Source organism: Cheilinus undulatus, linkage group 4 (genome assembly GCF_018320785.1).
Source record: "Cheilinus undulatus linkage group 4, ASM1832078v1, whole genome shotgun sequence".
Classification (NCBI taxonomy): domain Eukaryota; kingdom Metazoa; phylum Chordata; class Actinopteri; order Labriformes; family Labridae; genus Cheilinus; species Cheilinus undulatus.
In genome coordinates this window covers 36,117,082-36,141,934 of record NC_054868.1, presented here as the reverse complement: position 1 = coordinate 36,141,934, position 24,853 = coordinate 36,117,082, and the positions used below count along the sequence as shown (strand labels likewise).

Genomic DNA, 24,853 nt, shown 5'->3' with positions numbered 1-24,853 from the left:
TCTTCATAAATCACTTCACATATAAAATAAACTTCATGAATACATTACTTCATTATCAATATAAACAACACTGAAGTACAAAAAGTGCTCAACACAGTGCCCTGTATTCTATAAACATCTCCGTTATCTCTTAATATTGACTGAGTCCCATTAGTGAGCTTCCATGGTACTGTCTGAACACAAAACCGGTTCAACACTTTTGGTAAAAGTGGTTTTATAACATCTAGTGATCCCTAGTGCAAGTTAGCAGAAATGTCTTGAGATTACTGCAGTTATTCTTTTAGATTTTAAAGTCTATTGGTATGTCACAGGGTGGTTTGTGGTTAGGTTTTCTGGATAGTCTTCACTTGAATATTTATGCATAAGACATCCTGCCAAGGTAGTTGGCAGGGACATATCCCCTCTGTCCATTAGCTTCGGCTAACCACCAGTCCTTATTGCCTCCCAGGTCAGAGAACTGGAGGATGCGGACATGCTGGTACTCCTGTAAAGTTAGCTCCTGGTCACAGCGTGCTTGAAATGCATAAACAGCATAAAACTGTGGAAAGAGACACAAATCAGATATTTTTAAAAAATGATCAGACTTTTTCACTTGCAATTGAGGTTTTTTTCTCCTCACAAAGCTGATCTTTGCTTCATGTATCAGGGTTGTATGATGTGGTAAATCCAGCAGGTGGCACTGTCTATCAGGTTTGTAATGGGACTAAATCTCACAGCCAGGCTTAATTTTCATTGATTAAAATCTTTTGACCTTGTCAACATTTTTAACTTAAGACCAATGATATAATTTTATGATGAAATAAGAGGCATACTGAATATTCAAAACAGAAAAGGATGTGATAAACATAAAGTTCTGACGCCTGAGGGTTTTTTTTTTATCTATAATCTTATTCACCCATTTTAATTCCAAACCAATCTTGAAATACAGTGTGTAAAGCTAGCAAGTGTGGTGATTTGCTGCAAATCCTTTTTCACTGCGGATCAAAAACTCCTCATATTTAACATTTATGTGAGGAGGCACTTCAAACTTGCTTGAAGTCCATAAAAGTAATGTTGCATCTAATGCTGTCAAAATTTTTGATTAGTTTTGATTAATTAATCCCAGGAAAAAATGTAGCTGATTAATCACACTCTGATGCCATCATAAAACTGGCTAAAGTAGCTTAGTGAAAATTCTCTTTGCTCTAACGTTTTACAATTTTATGGATAAAATCAAAGTTTAAATCAAAGTTTAAATGCCATTCAGAAACACGTCTTTTCTGAATGTTTTGTTACTGTTATTAAATCTACTAGTAATGCAATCTTTCTCAAACTATCATCATATGATAAACTGAGATTAATTAATTTCAAAGCCTATCATTAATGAGTTTATTATTTTTAATCGACTGGCAGCACTGGTTGCTGCATAAGTTGTTACTATTATACCTTATTGCTTGGGGGTTTAACTTCCTTTGATGTAGCAAAATATAGAAAAATGTAAAAAAATATCTTCATCAAACATCCACTACCTGCTTTTATGACCTGAAAATGATAAATTTCTGGAACGTCTGGGTTCTGGTACCTTTTGCTCTCTGTGGTTATACTTTGAACCAAAAAAAGCTAAATATGTGTGTTTAACAGGCAGATTTTTACAAACTATTTAGATATTTATTAAAAAAGACTTAATAATTGTGCCATACACTATACACCATTAGAAAGCTTTGATTCCCAGGATTCTGACCATGTAAACCATTCCAGGATAAAACCACCACAGCAGCCACAAATAATAAGCTCACCATGAGAAGCTCTCCTGTACATAATATTCCATCAAGAACAGCCCTGCTGCATCAGAAACAGGCCTCACATCTCAATCCAGTCAAATACGTAGTCAAAAAACATGATTACATCCATGGACTGATTTTGTATCATTTCAAATGTGTTGTGGTTGTTCTCAATAGTCCACTGCATTTGCTGTAATCATGTCTTTTTTCCAGGCAATGTGATATAGAAAAATGTTTGCCAGCCTTAATCCTTTTTGGAGTCTCCACTTTGAAACTCCTAGACTTTTCCTCATAAAAATAGATGTGAAATACCCATTTACTTTTCTATTGTTATCAACTTTAAATCTGTCACATCCAGGCCTCTGTTTCACCATACAAATTCAGTTGAAGAAAAATATTTTTGTTGTATTTCTCAATACCAGTCACAGTTACAGTGACACTGATAGATGGGAAGAAACTTCAAAGTGTTACCTTTCCAAAGACACGTGATTTGTGCTTGTACTCCACTTGCACCTGGGGTTCTAAGGTTTTTTTTCAAAGTGTGCTATTATAGTGATGTTGTTCTTCATAAATTAATATGAAATTTCAAAATTACCAACCTGAAGAGGTGACAATGTTAATCATGGATATTAATAAAAACACATTTTCCAAGATGGCTAGTGTGTGTATAATAATAATTTCAGAACATGGGCTCTGAATCTGCTTTAAAGTATACAAGGTTGTGTCCCACTTCCTTTAACAAAATGCAATAGTCCTTATTCCTTTGCCAATACATATAAAGTAACTAACACAGTTATCTGGGGAAATTTCCTGATGTTGTCCTCCCATTGCTTGATAGTAGAGGGCAGAGGAGTAACCACATCTTCCTATTCTAAGTCACTCTAATAATCAGGATTAGCCTCTCATTATGAAAATCACTGGTTTGACAAAGGAACCGGTAGTCACACCCAGAATTTAAAGTGTGGGAGCTAGGAATAAGGCGGATAGTTTTGTCATCTACATTTCGAAGTTATGTTGGTATGTTTTCAAGCCAAATCTTTCTATCATTATTCTTCTAAACAAATCTGCTCTTAACTGATTTTATTTGTTCTAATCTACTCCCCGTCTTACCCTTAGAACTCCAGCATCCATAAGATGAAAACTCCCCTAAAACCCACCTGCTGAACATCACCATCCACTGATTCCTCCAGCTCTTCGGGGCTCTCTGGCTCCCCCTGTAGTCCAGAGTGGGTGGAGCCGCTGTCGGTGGTGTTGAGGTTGAAGCTGCGCAGGCTGCTGCTACCACTGCCCGACACAAACAGGCTGATGTCGTCAAAGTCCTCATCCACCATGACAGGCTGAGGCTGTGCCTGCTGCTGCTCCTTGACCATCTGACCAGCCCGCATGGAGTCCCTCAGAGGGTTGTACGGCTTCAGGAACGTGGAGTAGACGTAGCCTTGGGAACCTAGATGTGACACAGAGAAACATATAGGCCAACTGTTAGGAGTTTGTACCACCTTATTTAAAATGAAAAATCTAACTTTCCTTCAGTGCTATTGACAAGTGCAGAAGGTTTTAAGATGAGCGTGTTGTGCTGCATTTATTAAAGTAAAACAGGTGTGTGTGATTTGGTTTGTGTTGCTTGAAGCATTTAAAAACAGCAAGACTCAACATAGTGACCCTTCTCAGTAATGTCCCCTTCTTCCAACCTTTTAATACAAATGAAATATTTGATAAAGAAGCTCTAATGAAACCGTTCTCATAAGGGATCATGAAATGGTCAAGAATAATCGGGACATGGAGATTTTTCAATTAATCTGTTAACTATTTAACCCTTGGAACCCCAAGCCAGTTTGCTATTTTTGGTTCCATATCTTTAATGTAAACATGGCTGTAGAATCTAAACCATTTTAAGCAAAATCAGGCTACTAACATCAATTTTTTTCAGGACAACCTGGACTATCAGAATAAGTGTGCTGCAAGGATGTCAGATGAATTTATGGGAACTTATATAGCCAGAAATACTGAGAAAGTAAAAGGACAAAAAGTTAATTGAGTCTCAGATGTTATTAAAATCACACCCAGATCAACAGTGAACAAGCCTTTTTCACATTTGCATGAATCCCATCCTTGTTGTTCTTTTGCTGGCCCTGATTAGGCCATGAAAACAATGGGTCATGATTGGGCGGCAGGCTTGCAGGAAGTTGTTGTCTTTTACTTCCGGCGTCAAAATTGAGGACTGATGGCAAGACTACTAAGTTTTTCATTGCAAAAACGCAGTGAGTAATCATATCATGGATTTAGCAATGTAGATTTTGTAGTATAATAAACATTGCACTTTGCATCTGGATTAAAAATTTCTGGAACGAATGTAAACACCAAGAGCCGTCTATAGATTGGCAAAAACGTTAGCTTTAGTTCACAATTTACTCCTTAGAGATCTGTCTTATGGTTCCTGAGATATTGTAAACAATGCACGTGCCACAGGGTTCGAAGGGTTTAGAACCATGATCAAATTTTCATCCATGTATTTGGGAGAGACATATTTCAAATAATAATAAAAAAAAAAAAATTGAAACTTTTTCTTTGGGTGAGCTTGCCCATTGACCGTCTCATAGTAAGGTAATAAGAGGTTAAAGCTCCCTTTTCATTAATCCACCCAAAAAGCAGCATTATAAAAGTAAACAGGCATCTAGAGTTTAAATGTGTGTTATTACTGAGGACTGCACGTCTTGCATCCGAGGACTGTAAGCATAAGCCAGAACAGTCTTAAGTGTATGTAAGCCAACCAGAAATGTGTAAATATGAGCCAAGCATATTCATAGTGTTGATATCGACTGCAGAATGAAAACAACTTCCTGGAAATGATTGTAATCCCAGAGGAAAAGACAAGCCTGTGAAGAATGTTCTCCGCACCAAGAAACATACACACACTCATGAAAAAGAACTTGTTATTGCAGAGTACAGAGAGGCACGCAAGCAAGCAGCATTTCTACGTCCTTGTTTCCGATACCCATAGGGAGAGGCTTTGTACTCTAAGTAACACTGCTTACAGCGTGCAGCAGTTTGTTCCAAACAAGACATTTGGATCTCAGGTGCCTCTGCGAGATGTGTAGGGGAGATGGAGACAAGCTATGCTGGCCCTGTTGTAAGGCAACCATCTCCAGAGGCAGGTGAAAAGGTACCAGCAACCATGACATCACAGGAGCTCCTGGGACTGATTCTTGAGTGCTGACTTGTCAGTGACGGAAAGTAAAGTTTGGTGTGTCTACACAGCCTCGGTGACTAATAGATGCAGGTGTATTCACAGAGGAATGTGCATAAAAGGAGAGCCATACCTGCAGATAATCTGATGTGATAACTTCATTCACTTTACACATCTTAATAACAGAAGAAACCACACAGACTTGCCTCCAGTGTGAACCAGCCAGCGGCTGCTGCTGCCCATTGGGTCTGTGTCCTCTAGCAGAGCCACCAGCTCCCCCTCCAGCAGGCTGAGGTCGTGCTCCTGGCAGCCATTGCACTTCCTCTTCAGCTGGTACAGACGGCTCAGTGGATGTTCAGCCAGCAGCCGGTTGCGCTGTTCCTCAGTTTGATGCTGCACCTCTGGCATCTGGAGGACGGCACAAAAAAAAAAGAGTTCTGGTGAAACTGTTTGAAGTTGGTCTAATGTGTGAGAACACATTGTCAGTTATCACTATGAGGACGTTCAGTGGGAGTTCGAGTAGATCTACTTGTGTGTCCAAGCACAAGCACACTCATACATTCACAGGAGAGTATGCATATGTAGACACCTACACAAATATTCACATATGGCTGGTGCAGCTTTGGGTTGCCAAGTGCCCGAGTTAATCACACAGCTGTCTTGCTCTGCCTTTGATAAGACTTACTTCACACCCACTAATTTGTGACTTGGAATTAGCCCAAAATATCTTGAAACACTGAGTCGATTGCACAACTGACCTGGCGACGGAATGGAACTGATTTTAGGCCATAATATGCATTCATTTGCGTTCATTTGATCTTTTAGACACCGGACAACACTGCTGTCTGCTGTCATTGACTTGCTGTCTATTTCTTATTCTTTTTCCAGGTTTGTTTTGCAACACACACTCACAAAAGTTTTGTATGCGTGTACCTCATCATGATATGATGTCATAAGATATGATACCATACAATATGATATAAAATATTAATGTACCACACAGTATGATATAGTATGAGCAATACAACCGATACATACTGATCTGTGTTTTGAAAGCATTGGGTCATGCAGACTTATTAAGACTAAGAACCTAAGTTTGGTGACTGAGCCATGGCAATATTTTTTTTTACTGTAAGCTAAAGGATTTGCAGCCACAGGAAAATAAAACTGTGATATGTAACACTATAAATACTTAGGCAACCTTTGTGAGTGCAGGTTTCAGCACTGACAGGGATACCCTGCAACAACCGCATAGATGCATAATCATGGGTCCCAACATAACAGAGGTGAGCCTAATAATAAAGCAATATTGGCAATAGGTTTATTGCTTATAGCAATAAACTCTGAAAGTCAGATGTAAAAAACATACAAACAAAAATGGAAAAAACCTATAAAAAGCCAGAAATAACAGACATACATATTAAAAAATAGAGTTGTTTTAAAGGGGACATATATGCAAAAATCAATTTTTCAGACTTTTCTAACACAAATAGGGCTACAACTAATGATTATTTTTATGTTGACTAATCTATCAATAAAGTTCCCGATTGGTCAACTAATTGCGATTATTTGGCATACTGTTTTGGATCCCCATTTTACATAGATAGTAGCAATTTTAATAGTAGCAGTTCCCCCACCTGGAGGAAAGTTCTGCCCTCCTCTACTGATCCTCTCAGATTCCAGCTGAAATGCTGGATAGCTCAGTGCGTTACCCTGCTGACTACAGTCTGGGAGATTGATGGATCAAATCCCAGTCAGGTCCTAAACTTTGGATAAAAGTGTCTGTAATCGTGAGTGCTGCATCCATTTCCTGAGAGGGGGGTGGTCAGGGTGGAGTCATACAGCTAATTACCATTTAAAGCCACAGACACAGAAACTGCTTGTTCTGAGAAGGGCTGAAACAGAGGACTTTTTTAGAAATGCAAAAATCCAATACTGGAGTGTTTTTTTCAGCAATAAACTTCACAGGCATGTTTTGGGGACCTCTGAGAACAATATAAACTTGTCTTAAAAGGGTAAAATATGTCACCTTTAAATCATTTTTTTTTTTTTAAAGGGTGGGGGGTAACACATACATCATGTATTTTTAAGGAAAGCCTCACTCTCCCACAGTTTGAAAGCACATGTAATACAGCAAGCAACCATTCTGCATGATAATGTACGATGTGATAAGATGTGATAAAGACAATAAGATACGATATGAGTAAGTATGATATGATAGGATACCCAGTGATGTGCTATGAGGGAATACAACACAACATGATAAGACACGATGTGATACAAGATGTGATACAAGATGATACGATACAATACAATGAGATACGATAAGATATGATACCATACGATATGATGTTACATAAGATGATACAACACCAAATGATAGAAAATGATACGATAAATGATACGATTCGGTACTATAAGACATAGTATGGTGCAATTCAATACAATACGATATCGTATGATATGAAAGGATATAGTGTGTACGATGTCATAACATGCGATACAATACAATTCGATATCATACCATGTAATACAACAAGATACAATACAATGCAACATGTTAGGATACGGTACATTGCGATACAGTATGATAAGATATGATATGATGAGGTTTGATTTGATTTGATATGATACGATACAATGAAATATGTTACATTGCAATTCTAGAGCTGAACTATTGGGATTTGTGTTTTATTTTTTTACCCAGCATTACGATTGGGATTTAATAAGCTTTTATTTCTGAAGTTCCTCATCTCATGTATTTTCCAGCAAAAACAAGCAACAATTCATTCTGTATGGCGGAAAAAAGTTTTAAACAGTTTTTTTAATACAAATTTAAGGTTAAAGAAATATTGCACCTTCTATGATCTGAAAATTGCAGCAGGCCATATTGCGATTTAATCTAATTTTTGATTCATTGCCCAGCCCAATGTAATATGATATAAAGGGATACGATACAATGTAATATGATATGATGTTACATATTTAAAATGATATGATATGATAAGGTTCAGTATGATAAGGTACAGAATGATACGATACAAAACAACTGATATGGAGAGAACATAACGAAATGAAAGGAAAGTTATCTTAAGTGATATGATATGTATACAACACAACACACTTGATTGTTCCTAAAGAAGATTTGTATTTGACACCAGAACTGCACAAACATTGGTGTGCCCCCTAAGTAATAAACTTGATACTGGTTGATAAATGCAACCTTTACATTTCAATTATCCAATAATTGAAATGTAAAATAATTAAAATGTAAAATAATCCAAATTCTTACCGTTGTTTTCTTGTCTCGTCTCTCAAAGCTGACTTTTCGTTCCATTAGCTTTTGCGCATTATCCTTCACAAAAGCCAAATTGTTCAGCTGCTCCATGATGCTGTTCTGTACTTCAGCAATGTTCGACAAAGGAGCCTGGAAAGACAAAAATAGAACTTTCTAGTTTCAATATCAAACAGACTAAAAATAGCCTGTTTCTATTAATGTGATTTAACAGTGGGACTCTTACTGGAAGCTGCTGTACAGATGGGGCGCTTAGTAGTATTCTGTCCATCAGCCTTCTAAGCAAGGCCACAAAATACACCACACAGTTGGTGAGGATTGTATAAGAAGCCATGTTGAACCTCTGCAACTCCTCCACCAGCAAAGCATTAAGAGCTTCATAGTCCCTCCTGGCGGGACCAGGCGGGTCTTCTGATGCCAGTGAAGGAGATGAGGAGGAGGTGGATGGCGAGGACGAGGATGAGAAAGAAGAGGAGCGCTCCAGGCGGCTGCAGTAATCCAGCAATTTGTCATAACGCTTCTGGATAAGCTTTTGTGGGGCTGTGAACATGCCCTGCAGGGAGAGGAGGGGGGCGAGGACAAGGCGCTCCAAACTGTCTTTCTAAAAGACGACATCAACAAGGAAAGAAGATAAATATAAGTCAACACAAGCATCTCTAATTACACATTTTGTACATAATCAGGTAATAAACGATCTCTTTAATGTCTATTTTCTTTCAGTGTCCAGGGAAAACAGTAAACATAAGCCTGAACATGAACTTTAAAAGCATCACAACAACAGAGCTGCTGCAGCTTCATTTGCATGCAAACAAATAAGAGTGATGATATTGTTTAGCTCAAAGAACGACCTTAGCAAACATAACAGATTTCAGCTATTATCTCCTATCAAAGTGTGAAACAGGTAGTTGGTAGAACAAAAACATACATTTAAAAAAAGATTTTTTTCCATCTGTTGCTTTCTGTGAGTTTTTGATTATAGCAGAGAAAACAGAATCTTTTTATGAACAAACACATAAAATTTTCTCTCTTCTTGGAGCTTGTATCTAACTTCCTGTACAGGGAAACTTATTTCAAAGTACTGGTTATCTCATAGTTGGCAAAGGCGCATCCACAGAGAAAAGAGGATAGGAAAGCAGAGAGTTATTGAAGGACCTTGAGGGGAAGGTTAGCAGCTTAGAGGAAGAATATCAATTTAATGGCCAGAACACAGAAAAGAACTGCCAAAGAGACAGATGAGTCACAGTTGCAGGTGAATGTGAGATCATGCAGGAACAGGACAGCAAAGCAAGGACAGACAAAACAGAAGACTCAGAAAGGAAATAAAAGTGGTCAAAACTGGACAGTAAAGCAAAGTATTTCCTTAAAACAACTGTGTGAAGCACAAAAGCAGTCATACTTACAAAGTGCTTATAGGGGTCATTTCCATTATTGTGCGATGAGCCATTTGTTCCATTTCTGTTTGGGTCCTTCATGATGTTTTCCATTTCTTGCACATTCTGAACGGCAACAGACACCATCTCCTGCAAAAACAGAGATACAAAGGGAGACTCATAAAAGCTGACATAATGTATTAAACCCTGAAAACACAAACACATCAGATAGCAGGAAACAGAAACTACTATAACCCTACCTGAATCTGCAGCAGGTAACATTGAACGTTCTTGACCAGCTGCCTCACAGCCTTCTCCAAACTCCTGAACAGTTTCTCTTCTCTGTCAAACACTTCATCTCTCACCTACAGGAAGAAGATACTTTACATGTTGCTTAAACTGTAAAGAAATGCCAATAATTAATCTATTTTAGAGCCTGATATTTGTTAAAATAAGGTACGGCTAGACAACTTGATTTTATTTAACTTCACAATACTTATCTTGTATGTTGCAGTCTCAGTTAGAGTCAATTAACAATATGTCTTTTTTAAAAATGTTATTCATTTATTTGTTTACCTGTGGTTCAACTCCAGTGAGGATCTTTAGAAAGCCGGCAAACCTGTCACCTTTCTTACGGATGGAGTGGATGTTGAACTTATTCAATTTTCCCCTCAAAGTGCCTTCATCCTCCACCCGCTTATACTTCATAACTGGGATTGAACAGGAATGCATAGACATAAAAAAAGAGGATTATTATTCAACAGATATGACACAGAGTGTGTGAAAAATAACATAAATGCATCTGATTTTTGTTTGAGCTAAGTAAAAATACAAATTTGATAACTAGATATCATTTATCAGGTAACCATGTTTGTTTATAACAAGGATGGGGCCTCCAATTATTTTGTAATGGCCATATTTACTTTGTAAAATATATCAAATACGTGTACGTTATGGCATCATTGTGACGTTAGTTATGGCGACCGTTTCCCTAAAAAGCCTACCTGAAAAAGGAAAAAAAGAAAATGAAAGAAAATGCTTGCTTGGCTGCACAACGCAAACGTAGCCACTTTTACAGTTTGTTGTCTATGAGTAACAACAAATATCACAACGAGCGTGTATTGTTCTTGAATGGACCGGTGTTTCGGTTTGATAGGATACAATGTTAACTGGTGACCACCGAGTGCCTTGTTTAGCAGTTAAGCTAGATGTTCACAACGTAATTGACTGCTTCTTACCTCATTTTTAAAATATAATACATACTTAAAGTATATTTTGACGTTGTGATGAAAAAAGTAAACAAAGGGACATTCAAGTGAGAGCTAAACTTTCAACATCTACAGCATTAGGTTACAGGTCGCCACGTGACAAGGTCACCTCTTAAACCCTTACACCGGTAGCTGTTAGAATCGCGAACTAGTCAATCTAGCAGAGGGAATACACGCACCCTGCAGCCCTCTGACAATTTTTCTTCAAAAAGAGACTAACAAGGACTACAAGGGAGACAAGAATCAGAGCACAGCTGAAGAAGAGACACTGTAAGTTAAATCATTAGCTGAATACCTGCTTATCATGTCTGTATTGGGCTGCTATCTGAAACTGACAATTAGCTGTCTAGCTAGCAGGAGTTTTACAGTGCCACAGCTAAAACAGGGCTGCTTTTATTCTCCCCAAAGCATTTTTTTAATACCTGCAAGTTTTATGGTAACTTTTGAATAATTTGTGACTGTTGTGGTGTACTTTTTTGTGTTTTGTTAAACGTTAATGAACAAATTTAATTATGCTATGTAGTAAGGTGCACTTATATCCCTGAATGTCTTCTATCATGTTCTTTAGATTTCGTTTGTTTTGCAAGAACATATAAGCACCAGCTTACAATCGGTCTTCACTCCTCCAGTATAATTCCCAGGCATGTTAGTGTATCATGTGTCAGTTTATTTAAATCTCACCTATATCTTTTCGCCTCTTGAACTCATTGATGTTGACATTGATGATCTTGGCAGCAGTAAATGCCTCCTGCAGGGGCCGATAATCAGGATGGTTCTCAGGTGTAGCTTGCCAAAGCTCCCTAAGGAGGAGCGGGTACTTCATGATCCTTTGGACTGGTTTGATGATCAGAGAACCCATGTCCAGTAGGTTAGGTTTCCCTCTGTAATAATTGATATATTAGAGGATGGACAATGATTAATTGTATAGCTATGAACTACAGAATAGATACACTCTAGGGACAAAAGTATTTGGCCACACCAGTTAATTATTGAATTGAAGTATTTCAATCAGACCCATTGCCACAGGTGTATAAATCAAGCACCTGGCCATGCAGTCTCCATTACAACCATACAAAATGGGTCTATCTTTAAGAGTGAGTGTGGTATTATGATAGTATACAACCTTTGCAATTAGACGGTTCATGAAATTTCAACCCCCTATTCTACAGTCAGCTGTAAAGCTTTTATCATGCTTGACACATCAGTAGAGTCGTGATTGTCCATGTTCCTAAGGTGACATAAAGTCTGCAGACACACCCCTTCGCAAGTGTTCCATGCAGCATATTTTCTCCTGGTTGCACACATTTGCTAAATGTTGCATAGTACAAAATAGGAAATTCTTGCAGACATGGATGCGGCAGACGTCAAAATATGTTACAGATAAATAATTCTTGCGGATACTGGCCCCTGGCTTTTGGGAGGATAAAGCAGGCACTAGGTGTAAATGCACCAGACATTTCGGCGTCTCGGTGCCACTTAAATTTGTGTGTGCAGCTATTTATGCTGGAAGCATAACTGAGCCTTAAGTGATACTATTAGAAAGTGGAAGTGTTTGGGAACAACAGCCACGAAGCAGATGACCATGTAAAATCACAGTCAACAACTTCTGAGTCTCATTGTGTGTAAACGTCACCAACGTTATGCTGATTCCATACCTGAAGAGTTGTGAAATTTCCACTAGCATTAATATATGCACAAAATCTGTGTGGCCCATGCTTCATGGAATAGATTTCCATGGTCAAGCAGCTGCACGCAAGCCTATCATCCCAGCTCCAATACCAAGCATTGCATGGTGTGGTGTGTAGCACACTGACACTGGAGAAATTTACTTGCCTGACTGCATTGTGCTAACTGTGAAGTTCGGTGAATGACAGATAATGTATGGGGCTGTTTTTCAGGGTTTGGGCTTGGCCCCATATCTCTATGCTATGCTTCCAACTTTGTGGAAACAGTTTGGGGGAAGGCTCTTCTCTATTTCAGCATGACTGCACCGCAGTGCACAAACCAAGGACTATAAAGATATGGTTTGATAAGTTCGGTATGGAAGAACTTGACTGGCCTACAGAGTCATTACCTCATCCGCATTGGGATGAACTGAAATGGAGATTGCAAGCCAGGACTTCTCATCCAACATCAGTGTATGGGCTCATAAATCTTATACAGAATGAATGGGCACAATTTCCCACAGAAACACTCTAACACAAAATCTTGTGGAAAGTCTTTCAAGAACAGTGGAGGCTGGTGTAGATGCAAAAGGTGGACCAACTTCATATTAAAGTACATGTGTTTGTGTCATTACAGTCCCAGTTGGTGAAATGGTCAGGTGACCAAATACATTTGTCCATAAAGTGTACCAAGAAGAGAAATGTAAGCATTAAAACAAAAAACAACACTTTGATTTCTACACAGTAAATGACATATTTGTGACAGCTCATTTATTATAGATATTCTATAATAAGTTATAGATGATATGAATTTATCCATCAGAAGTACTTACTCTTGGTCATAGATTTTCCTGTAATGAGAGACAGAAAGGAAAAACAATTACTATCTTGATAGTATGCAGGAAATAGTTATTTAAAACTTTAGGGAAATTAATTTGTGTATAATTTAGAGGAAGTGACTTGCTTCAGAGCTAATACACAGGTAGTGAAATGTTGCTTAATCTCTTCCTCTTTCTCATAGGACTTGAGTGATGAATTGGCATCATCGTGATGGTAGCAGTAAATCTTATACACGTCTTCTAAAGCTGCCTTTGCCTGTATGAATACATCTCCTGGAAAAAAGCACAACAAGACATGATTTGTTGTACTTAAACAAGAGCTGTAAAGGTTTTCTAATAATAAAAATAGGCTACAATAAGATAGAAATACCTATAACAACTGCCTCTGGATCAGGGTCTGCCATGGCTTCATGCAGTCTGTGAAGGAGGGCTGCAGAAACCTCACACACTGTTTCCATGTTGGTGAACAACCTGTCGACATCCACAGCCTAGCAAAAGTTAAGAATATACCTTAGCATGCTGGATTTGCTGCTATGATACAGACCAAACAGTCTGGGTGAAGAAGGCCAGTTATACTCTTAATTGAGTGCTTTCTATAACTTGTCTTTTTTTGTGTTAACCTGGTTGTGACTATTTAAGCATGCAATAAATAAACTAAAATTCTAAGTAAGCTTGAGTTAGACCTATCTCAAGATCAGTATTAGTAAATTGCTGTAATGTGTGTCAGAATGCAATAAAACCTTGAACATTAACCCCCTGCAGCAGGATAGTCGAGTAATAAAATGAGACTTTCTAAATTAAGTCTGCTAATATAAGATAACTGGTTGTATTTGCTGTTGTAGTATATTAAGATACCGGTGGGGTTGATGTTGCATTAGCTTGCCAGAACTTTATTTTGTACCCTGACAGTCATACCTGCACATTTCTTAGAGGCTGGACCACCTCTCTGATGCACAGCTCCAGGTCGAGAAGGTAGTCCTTTTCAGTCTGCACCAGCTCCTGAATGACCTTTGCCCTGCGGTTCATCTTCCTCTGACGGATCTCCTCTGGGTCCAGTGCTGGCGAGGGCGGCGTGGACAGGTCATGTGGTGTCATTTTCTCTGGGTAAGGACGACATAAGGAAATCATTATATGATAAGGATGAGCTCTGGTGTGATTTTTTTGGTCGCCAGTCACATTTTGGAGCACCGTGGCAACATCACAACATCAACTAATGAAGGTTTTACAAGGACACAGGAAAAAAGATGATGATTTGAGAGTGATGACATTTGCTTTGAATATGTTTTTAACAGTATTAAAGCCATCTGTGGCACATGTGATTTCTCTAAAATGCTGGAAAACAACCAGACCCTGTGGGTTTCTGCATGCATGGAAAATCCTACATCTCTCCTAACATATCCACTTGACACCAGAGCAGCCATTTAGATCACCGTATTTCATGGTGATCTAATTATTTTGACTGAAGCGCCAAAAGGCCTCACTTAACATGCCAGTCAGGCTTGCTTCTCTTTTTTATTGCTCTGCTGCCTAATCAGTCTGTGGCTGCTCTGTGCTTTGCATGGCAGGCAGGAGTGTCTGTTCAGGGAAGAGGGATGCTTCCGCGCTGCTTAATCAACGCTACACACCACTTCCCTCTCTGGAGGGGGAGGCAATGGGGGAGGGAGGCAGAGCGCTGCGAGGCTCGTGTCGGGTTACGGAACTAATCGTGCTGCTGATGTAATGCTTCAGCGTGTTCAGGCATTCCATCTGCTCAGACTGATGTGTGTATATCTCTGTGTGTTGAGGGCATATATTGATAAGCACACACATCTACAGCATCACACACAAATTCGACCACACAGGAATATCCACGCGCATTCGTGCATGCACATACAGACATATATGCCACACCCCGCTGTCGTTTTACCAGACACACACAGATGCAGCATGTAAACAAGATTATAAAGTTCAACTGAGTCTAAGTGTACAAAGTGTTACTACAGCATTCTTAACAGCATGTTGAGTTACGCCAGCAGCATCGAGATAGATAACTAGGTAAGGGTCCAGTCGCACTCTTCACATTAAACCTGTCTTTACAGAATTATTGAACATAAAAGAAAAGCCAGTGAGAAAAAGGAATGATCCAGAAAAAAGTATCTATACAGTTGCAAGAAAAAGTATGTGAACCCTTTGGGATTTCTTGGATTTCTGCTTAAATTTGTCATAAAATGTGTTCAGATCTTCACCTAAATCACCACAACAGACAAACACAGTCTGCTTAAATTAATACCGCACAAAAAATGATATGTTTTTATTGAACCAAACATGTAAACATTCACAGTGCAGGGTGGAAAAAAAGTATGTGAACCTTTGAATTTAATAACTGGTTGACCCTCCTTTGGCAGCAATAACCTCAACCAGACGTTTCCCTTAGATCAGACCTGCACAACGGTCAGGAGAAATTTTGGACCATTCCTCTTTACAAAACTGTTTCAGTTCAGCAATGTTCTTTGGATGTCTGGTGTGAATCGCTCTCTTGAGGTCATGCCACATCATCTCAATCAAGTTGAGGTCAGGACTCTGACTGGGCCACTCCAGAAGGCATATTTTCTTCTGTTGAAGCCATTCTGTCGTTGATTTACTTCTATACTTTGGGTCATTGTCCTGTTGTATCACCCATCTGTTGAGCTTCAGTTGGTGGACAGATGGTCTTAAGTTTTCCTGCAAAACGTCTTGATAAACTTGGGAATTCATTTTTCCGTCAATGACAGCAATCCGTCCAGGCCCTGAGGGAGCAAAGCAGTCCCAAACCATGATGGCCCCTCCACCATATTTCACACTTGAGATGAGGTTTTGATGTTGGTGTGCTGTGCCTTTTTTTCTCCACACATAGCGTTGTATGTTCCTTCCAAACAACTCAATTTTGGTTTCGTCTGTCGACAGAATATTTTGCCAGTAGTGCTGTGGAACATCCAGGTGCTCTTTTGCAAACTTCAAACGTGCAGCAATGTTTTTTTTGGACAGCAGTGGCTTCCTCTGTGGTGTCCTCCCATGAACTCCATACTTGTTTAATGTTTTAATTATTATAGATTTGTCAACACAAATGTTAGCATGTGTCAGAGATTTCTGTAAGTCTTTAGCTGACACTCTAGGATTCTTCTTCACCTCATTGAGCATTCTGTGCTGTATTCTTGCAGTCATCTTTGCAGGACGACCATGCCTAGGGAGACTAGCAACAGTGCTGAACTTTCTCCATTCGTAGACAGTCTGTCTTACCATGGACACATGAACACCAAGGCTTTAGAGATACTTTTGTAACCCTTTCCACCTTCATGCAAGTCAACAATTCTTGATCGTAGGTCTTCTGAGAGCTCTTTTGTGCGAGCCATGGTTCACATCAGGCAGTGCTTCTTGAGAACAGCAAACTCAGAACTGGTGTGTGTTTTTATAGGGCAGGGCAGCTTTAACCAACACATCCAATCTCATCACATTGATTGGACTCCAGGTTGGCTGACTCCTGGCTCCAATTACCTCTTGGAGAAGTCATTAGCCTAGGGGTTCACATACTTCTTCCACCCTGCACTGTGAATGTTTACACATTTTGTTCAATAAAAAACATGAAAACATATCATTTTTTGTGCGGTATTAGTTTAAGCAGACTGTGTTTGTCTATTGTTGTGACTTAGATGAAGATCAGAACACACTTTATGACAAATTTATGCAGAAATCCAAGAAATCCCAAAGGGTTCACATACTTTTCCTTGCAACTGTATATAGGATTTTTTTCAGAGACAACTTGATGATGCTTTAAAAGCTACCTCAGAAATGAACCATGCTAGCTGTACAGCACTGGTAAGGGGCACACAATATTTGATTATTGCCGATGTCTGATATGCCGATATTCTCTGTCCATAACCAATAACCGATAATGTGGGCAGTGAGCTCTGTATCGTACAAAACAAAAAGTGACCCTTTTTAAGCAGATAATTTTTTACAAGTTAAAATAAGTTCTGCTGATCATACAACAGCTCCTGCAGGTGGTTCCCTGATACAATCATGACAAAGTGCATGAAATAACATAAAAACACATTGTTTGCAACTGTCAAAAATTAAGCTAGCTGTAGTTTTGACCTAAAACTTCAGTCCTTAGAACTTAAGTTTTGGGATTTAGGAGCAAAAAAAAAAAAAAAAAGACGAACTTCAGCTGGGGTGAGTCTGTTGATTCTACTTTGAAATGCAGAACTGTATCTGTATATTTCTCGAATATATTAGTTTTACATACCTGTAAGGAATGCATGATGTTGGATCTTTACCGTTAGGGTTATTTTTTCTTAATTATATTGTAAATTTGATATGAATTGTTGTCATGTAGGTAAAAATCATTTTTATGTCACTCTTATTTTGAGAAAAAAATATACAATAACAAGAAAAATGGGATTTTTGCAAAACTTTTCTGAAATAAATAACACTTGTTTGCATTCATGGTGTGCAGAGCATAACATGTCTGCTGCAGTAAAGTTGTATTGAAATTGTGTTATGGTTCACATGTTAGCTTAAAGATATACTGCACCCTCTGCAGTTAGAAAATTGCAGTAGGCCATATGGAGATTTAATCTAAATTTTGATGAATTGCTCAGCCTTAGTGCAGATCTAAACCTTAAGTCCTTAGAACACACTTTTAAAGTTTAAGGAACGAGGATGAACAAATAAAATACTTCGGCTATCTCTTGGTCCTGCTTAAAACTCCTCAATCTTAGTTATTTGACTGATATGTACAGCCGATATACCAGTTGTAAATATCAGCCGAAATTTTCATGTCTGCCAATACGGAGAATTAACTTTTCCAGATAACATCTGCCAATGGTATTATCATAGCAATAATGTTGGGCTCCTCTTGTACTAGTGTTACAGTTACTAATGGCTTCTTTTTGCTGAAGCTGAGCACACTGGCTCATGTTTTTCCAGCATTACCTCCTCATGAATACAAACATCGTGCAGATTGTGTTCACTCATGGCTGATCTTCACCGGAGATCTGATCACATTCTGTTTACAACACTGCTTTTATTAACACCAGATATTTCTCCTCTCGTCCTGAAGTGCAATAATATATATATACACATTATACATAATTAACATGTAAGTGAAGCAATCCTGACTAGCATGTTTATACTCCCTTTTGTTTCTACCTGGCTTAATGATTGGTCATTTGCTGAAGCTGGTGAACTCTACCTCACTCCCTCCTTTAATTTAATCTCCTCACAAAAATTGAAAACATTTGACTGATTAAACTAAAAAAGAATCACTTCTACTAAAGTTAAGCTTTTCTGAATAAACAGTCAGATCAAGCTGCTAAGTTCAGTGTCAAAATGACATCATACTGAACCATGTTTATTTATTTTCATTTAACCTTTATTTAACCTGATAAAACCCACTGAGATCGAGATCTCTTTCACAAGAGTGACCTGGCCAAGAGGTCAGCAGCATGTGGTCATTATGTTGTTCCTTCAGCAGTTTTTAATACACTTGTCATTGCCTGGCAATATTTAAACAAAGCACAAGGTTACATGTTCATTAAGTCTGACAAAGCTATGGAATTAATCCCCTCAGGTTTATTTCAGTGGTTTCACATTGAAAAATTGTTTTCTGCACTAGGTGCATAAAGAGAAAGTATTTTACCAGTGGTAATGATATTTTAAAGAAGTACCAGTGTCATGTTTCACAGTATAATGAAGTGTCACGTGTCTTTCAGTGTGCAAAGAGACCTCAAGAATGAATGGAAACCTCCACCCGTGAGAAATGTCACCTTGATGAGGTATGTTTGTCACCTCGTTAGACAGATTTCCGTTATAAACTGGTTTTAGTTTCTTTCACACATGGTCCTCTTTAAAACCAACATATTCATGCCTCTGTGCAAAGTCTTTGTGAGAGAAATTACTGAAGGATTCTCTCAATGTCACCTTGAAATCTGTTCAACTTGTTCTATTCAAAGCTATAAAGACTCATTCTCTCTGTCAAATTAACAAAGTTAATAAAAAACATGTATTAGCTGAGCAAGACTCTTCCGCAGATTTCAACATGTGCAGACTTTTATTTGCCATTATTATATTTGGTGAGATATGGCTGCCAGCACAGGAGTTCCCATGAAAGTGGATACAGGGCTTTTCACTAACTGTGCAGTGCGCTGAAAGTGATCCAACAGACAGCCTGCGAGTGAATACAAGGCACAGGGTGTCATGTATCACATTGGAGGAAAATGACACGTTTGTATTTGCCACACAGCAGAGTGCACAAAGGAGTTTTATCACTTAGAAAAATGAGAATTTACAGGTGCATCAGAAAAACTGAATATCACAAAGAAGTTATTTTTTCCAGAAATTACATATAAAATGAGACACTTCCATATAGTCTAGATGTATCAGACATTGGGTTAAATAACTCAAAGTTGGTTTGTTGTTTTAATCTTGATGAATACAGCTTAAAAAGTATCTGAAGATATATTGTGGAAAAGTCCAATTTCTTGTCACTGAAAAGAGCTCTAATTAACTAATTAACTCTACACCTGCAAAAGTTTCCTGAGCCTTTATTCTCTCACTCTGATTCAGTGCACACAACCACAATTATGGGAAAGACTGTTGACTCGACTATTGGCCAAATGACAATCACTGACACCCTCCACATGGGCATGAGCTCAGCCTTCAGAGGATTGTGAAACAAAGCAGATTCAAGAACTTAGGGGAGCTTCATAAGGAGTGGACTGAGGCTGGAGTCAGTGGAGAGAGCCACCACACACAGACAGGTCCAGGAAATTGACTGCAAGTGTTGTGTTCCTGGTGTAACCTCTGAGCCCCAGACAATGTCCTAAGTGTCTCACCTGAGCTAAGGAGAAAAAGAAGTAGACTGCTGCTCAGTGGTCAAAAGTCATGTTTTCAGATGAAAATAGTTAAGTTTTTTATGTGTAAATCAAGCTCCCATAGTCTGAAAGAAGAGCAGAGAGGCAAAGAATCCAAGTTGCTTGAAGTCCAGTGTTTTCAGTTTCCACAGTCAGTGATGGTTTGGGGTGCCATGTCATCTGCTGGTGTTAGTCCACTTTGCTTTATCAAGTCCAGAATAGACACAGCCGTCTACCAGGAGATTTTAGAGCACTTCATGCTTCCATCTGCTGAGGAACTTTATGGCGATACTGATTTCTTTCTTGAGCAGGACTTGGCACCTGCCCACATTGAAGCTAAAAATAACAGAAACTGGTTTGTTGACCATGGTATTACCATGCTTGATTGGCCGGCCAACTGGTCTGACATGAACTCCATAGAGAATCTATGAGGTATTGTCAAGACTAAGATAAGAGACGCCAGACTCAAAAATACAGATGAGCTAACGGCTGATATCAAGGCAGCCAGCAGTGCTACAGACTGACTGGCTCCATGTCACTTGGCACCGATGCAGTAATTTGTGCTAAAGGAGCCCTGATGAAGAACTGAGCACAATTTTCCAGAAGGTCAACATTTCTGTATATAATTTTTTTAATTGGTATTTTGTGATATTCTTATATTTTGAGACGGGATTTTTTATTTTTGTGAGCTGTAAGCCATAATCATCAAGATTAAGACAAAACAATCTTGAAATATTTTACTTTGTGTGTGACAAATCTACAGCAGATGAAAGTTACAATTTTTTCTTATTATGGGAAAATGATCCTTTCATGATACTATAATTATTTTTAGATGTACATGTATTTTGGGTACAGCATGCTGAAACTGAAGAATTCTAAGATGTTATTTGTAAGTGCCAAAAAGTCTCAAAAGTCACAATAAAACACTGAAAACGATAAAAAGCCACATCAAAGTGACCTGTTGAACAGAGGAGTTTGATAGTAAACAGAGGGATATTTGCTTTCCCCATCCTTTCATGTGAGTTTTCCGCTAGTAAATCATTGCCAGAACTATTTTATATATCTGCTGTAAATAATTACACATATTGATGTCACGTTGCCTTGGATCCGAGGCTTGTCCAACCTGTCTGACAGGCATATGAGAACTGATGGCTCACATGTTTCCTCTTTCGGTGAAGTCATCGTTCCTGTCAATATTTGCAATGGTAATACCACAGTAAATATGTAATAGTGCTCGTCAGGTGTGAGGCTGAAGTCAAACAGGGCGGTGGGGGCGGATTTGGTTTACTGAAAACACACCGGTGTGTTTTTGAAAACTCTGCCTGCCATGATGCAGGCCAGTCAAGAAAACAGAAAGTACAAAGCAGTGGTGGGTGTCTCTATTTCAAGTAAACAAAGAGGCTGCTGATATGGCTAGTGTGTGTTTTTGAAAATTGCCTTATCAGCACAAAAATAAGTGAAAATTAGGTTTAACTTTTCTATTTTAACCAGAGTTCCACTCATAACCTTGGCCGAATTATGTGTCTTTTCTACAATGTACGAAACAAGTGGCACAGGATATCCTTCATACTTTTGTAAGTCTTTAATCTTGACCCGTGCTGACACAGTGATGTAAGTCATTTTGCCTGAAGTGCAGCATTCCCAGTCCCTGACTGCACTCTAAGAACAGGTGAGGCCAGTTTTTTAAAAAAGCGGACATATGTCTGTGAAAAGGCTAAGTCAGCAGTATTGATGAGGCAACATAAAGCCAGATTAAGGATTTATTTTTGTTTTTTTTAACATAATACACACCTTCTCACTCCTCCTTTCTGGGTCAGACACTGAGAATTGGCCTAGTTTCAATGTCAGACTCAGTAGATTTAATATCTGCATGAAACATGCCTGACATCTCTTGAAATATAATCTTTAAATTTTTGTTAACTCTCTCCTGAGGTCTTGTTTACCAGCTGGTCTGGAACACTCTGAAGCCACTCCTCTGTGCCTGAGTTTTGAGCACAGTTTGCATATGTGGCTTCATCCCAGTGGGAGTATCTGCTGCTCAACACATAGTAACACAACAGGTGCCCAGTATCCAGAGCCACAGAGCCGTGCATACTCTTTCTTTGAGTGGGTGACATTTTTTACTTCAAACCTTGTTTTCTGCCCCAACAGTCAATGTCTTTGGAGTTATCCTAGAAGTAGTTTTTAATAAAGTAAATAGTTTAAAAGAGTTTTTTGGCTGCTCACGTGTGTGTATAGATTGTTGCCATAGTTTTGACCCCGGGGGAGGTCATTATCTGTCAGGCATACCTTTAAGTTTAGCGCTGTACTCCGTCTTGTCAGACTGACTCCTTCTCACCAGCGTCCCCAGGTTGATGTCACCTTTATCCATATCATCAGATACGATAGTGTCTGTCTTCCTCCTCTCCAGGTACCGCAGAAACACAGGTCTGTTCCTCCTCTTGATCACTTTCTCCTTCTCTTTTTCCTTCTCCTTCTCGCTCCCGCAGGCCTCATTTGGATCCATGGCGAGGCCGTGAGCTCTCAGGTGCTCTCGGGCCAGTTGAGGGAAAAGAGAAAGGGAAGAGAGGGGGACAGAAAGAGAGAGAGAGAGCCTGGGAAGTGCAACAGGTGTAATGTTCTCTATGCACTGACTGCCAGCTCAGGTAATCTAGCCCCTCCTCTTGTGCACCTGTCACAAGAGCTGTGAGGACACACCTCTCTATTGCTCTGCTTCCCTGTGTAGTCATCAAAGGAGAGAAAGTGATGAGATGTACTTTCCCTCACTTGATAGATTAAGGACACAACAGCAAGTTCTCGCTAGATTCTTCTCTTTGCTGTTCCTAGAATTAAAAATCTTTAATGGAAATCAGAGACTTATAGTTCACTTTAAATGAAGATAATTGATAAGTGAATTTTCAAAGTAACAAACATTTTCATGTGTGTTCATGTTTAGAGGGAAAAAAGAAAAACCTTTCTATATGTTTGGCTGTAAGCAGCCATGCTGCCCCTGGCCACAGGGGGCCCTAACAGGAATTTGTTTGAGGACCTCTCATATACCCCTCTGCTACTCATCAGACTTACTCACTTTTTGAAATAATCATAACTTAATAACATTTTAACTATACAAAGTCTGGAACCTTGCAAAGCCAATTAATTGGCCAGATTCCATGTCTGTCATCAGGTAGATCCATCTTGCAAAGCTTCAGTCTAAAATTTTTGTGCCCAGTGTGAGAATGGTTGGCCCAATCAATGTCATTTTAGAAGTTAAGGCATTTCAAGAGGCATGGTTTAGTTGGACTGCAAGCTGATCAACAATGGCTGCCAGTGAAACAGTTAGCTCTGATGTAGCCATAGCTGGGGTTTTTTTTTAATCAGAGCTGGGCAACATTTGTTTATCAACAAAGAGCAAATAACAGCACTGAAAGGGAGATGATTTTGCTCTTCTTCCAACCAGCCTTGGCATGAATTCTGTACCTACAGGCATGGTTTTGTTGTAAGCTGGTAAACAGTGTCTGCCATTGATGGATGCGATTAGCTTAGATGTAGCGGTAAATGAATCGGAGCTGGACAACATTTCTTTATTTAAAGGAGCTGTACTGAAAGCTTTTCCTCACATAGACAGTGTTTCTGCTCCTTTAACACCTGGTTTGGGCATGATTTTGATCCAGAAACTGACTCTGCTGTTGGTGAAAAATGATAATGGCTGCTTGTTGAGCTCACATTATATAGTTTACCCTCCCAGGCTGTGCATGCCCAGTATGTCATTTGATTTCTTCCTCTGACTGGCCTGTAATGAATTGAACGAAGAGAACATTTAATCAATCATTCTTTGAGAATTTTTTCAGGTTCTGCCTTTCTGAAACACAAACTGGATGGTTGCCCAGATGGATGTAAAAAAAACATCCCATGCAATGGACATGTGAAACAGACTTGCTTGCGTGTCAGGTTGCAATGTCTATGCAACCTTTCAATTTTACCCTGATATAGCAGAGGTGTTCAACCTATAGCCGACATAGGCAAAAGCGGCCTGTGGGGCATTTTTGATTGACCCACCGAAACTTCTTAAAAGAAGATAAATATGGCCACATTTGAACATGAAGCTTGTGTTTGACTGTGTTGTACTATCATTTCTGCACAAGGCAGTGCTACCATGCTAAACAAACACTTTGACAAGGATTTATGGGTAAGGTTTCCTTAAATTGAGACAACACCGTAAATGGTAAAAATATTGGCAACTAAAGTAATCTTGACTTTTAACAACCTGATAGATTACAGCAGCAAATAACAGTGCCCAAGCATTCCAGGGATGCAGCCAGTGATAGCCAGGGCTGACCAGGGCCCCTTAAAATCTGATTGGCCTCTCAAAGATCCTTAAAATGATTGTTTTTGCCTTGTCAGCCATTAACTTGCAATTACAGCATACTTAGCATATCTCAACTTATATTCGTTTGCTTTTGCTAACTTAAATATCCTCAAGGTGAGGTACATGAAAGTGGCCCCACCATCCTTATATATTTGGGTATGTGGCCCTCAGTGGAAAAATACTACTGCTTCAGGCCCAGTGTCTTTCAACAAAAGTAAATGCAAGTTAAAGCTGTGTCATGTAAAGAAGACACCGCATG

At 39.0% G+C, this 24,853-nt stretch overlaps 1 protein-coding gene and 1 long non-coding RNA gene across 2 annotated transcripts; one reads left to right on the top strand and one right to left on the bottom strand.

Moving 5' to 3' along the window:
* Window positions 1–123: 123 nt before the first annotated feature.
* On the bottom strand, window positions 124–22,864 carry arhgef38 (Rho guanine nucleotide exchange factor (GEF) 38). The gene is made up of 14 exons (XM_041784548.1): window positions 22,539–22,864; window positions 14,296–14,480; window positions 13,751–13,868; window positions 13,506–13,653; window positions 13,375–13,392; window positions 11,559–11,758; window positions 10,186–10,319; window positions 9,870–9,974; window positions 9,640–9,759; window positions 8,466–8,840; window positions 8,237–8,371; window positions 5,151–5,352; window positions 2,918–3,204; window positions 124–538 (listed from the first exon to the last, which is right to left on the bottom strand). Exons 1-14 carry the CDS (start codon window positions 22,753–22,755, stop codon window positions 356–358), a joined length of 2,427 nt encoding a protein of 808 aa, XP_041640482.1. The 5' UTR covers window positions 22,756–22,864; the 3' UTR covers window positions 124–355.
* LOC121508060 lies at window positions 13,179–22,822 on the top strand. Its single transcript, XR_005991782.1, has 4 exons — window positions 13,179–13,244; window positions 14,311–14,484; window positions 19,110–19,172; window positions 22,739–22,822. It is a non-coding gene; the product is annotated as an uncharacterized LOC121508060 (long non-coding RNA).
* Window positions 22,865–24,853: the final 1,989 nt, after the last annotated feature.

What these genes read in the sequence shown, in the direction of transcription:
- arhgef38 (XM_041784548.1), bottom strand. Translation starts at nt 22,755, where the DNA reads ATGGATCCAAATGAGGCCTGCGGGAGCGAGAAGGAGAAGGAAAAAGAG. An exon ending in GTTACCTGCTGCAGATTCAG is followed by an intron (nt 9,760 to 9,869) that starts GTAGGGTTATAG and finishes CTGTTTTTGCAG; the next exon opens with GAGATGGTGTCTGTTGCCGT. An exon ending in ATGACCCCTATAAGCACTTT is followed by an intron (nt 8,841 to 9,639) that starts GTAAGTATGACT and finishes GTCGTCTTTTAG; the next exon opens with AAAGACAGTTTGGAGCGCCT.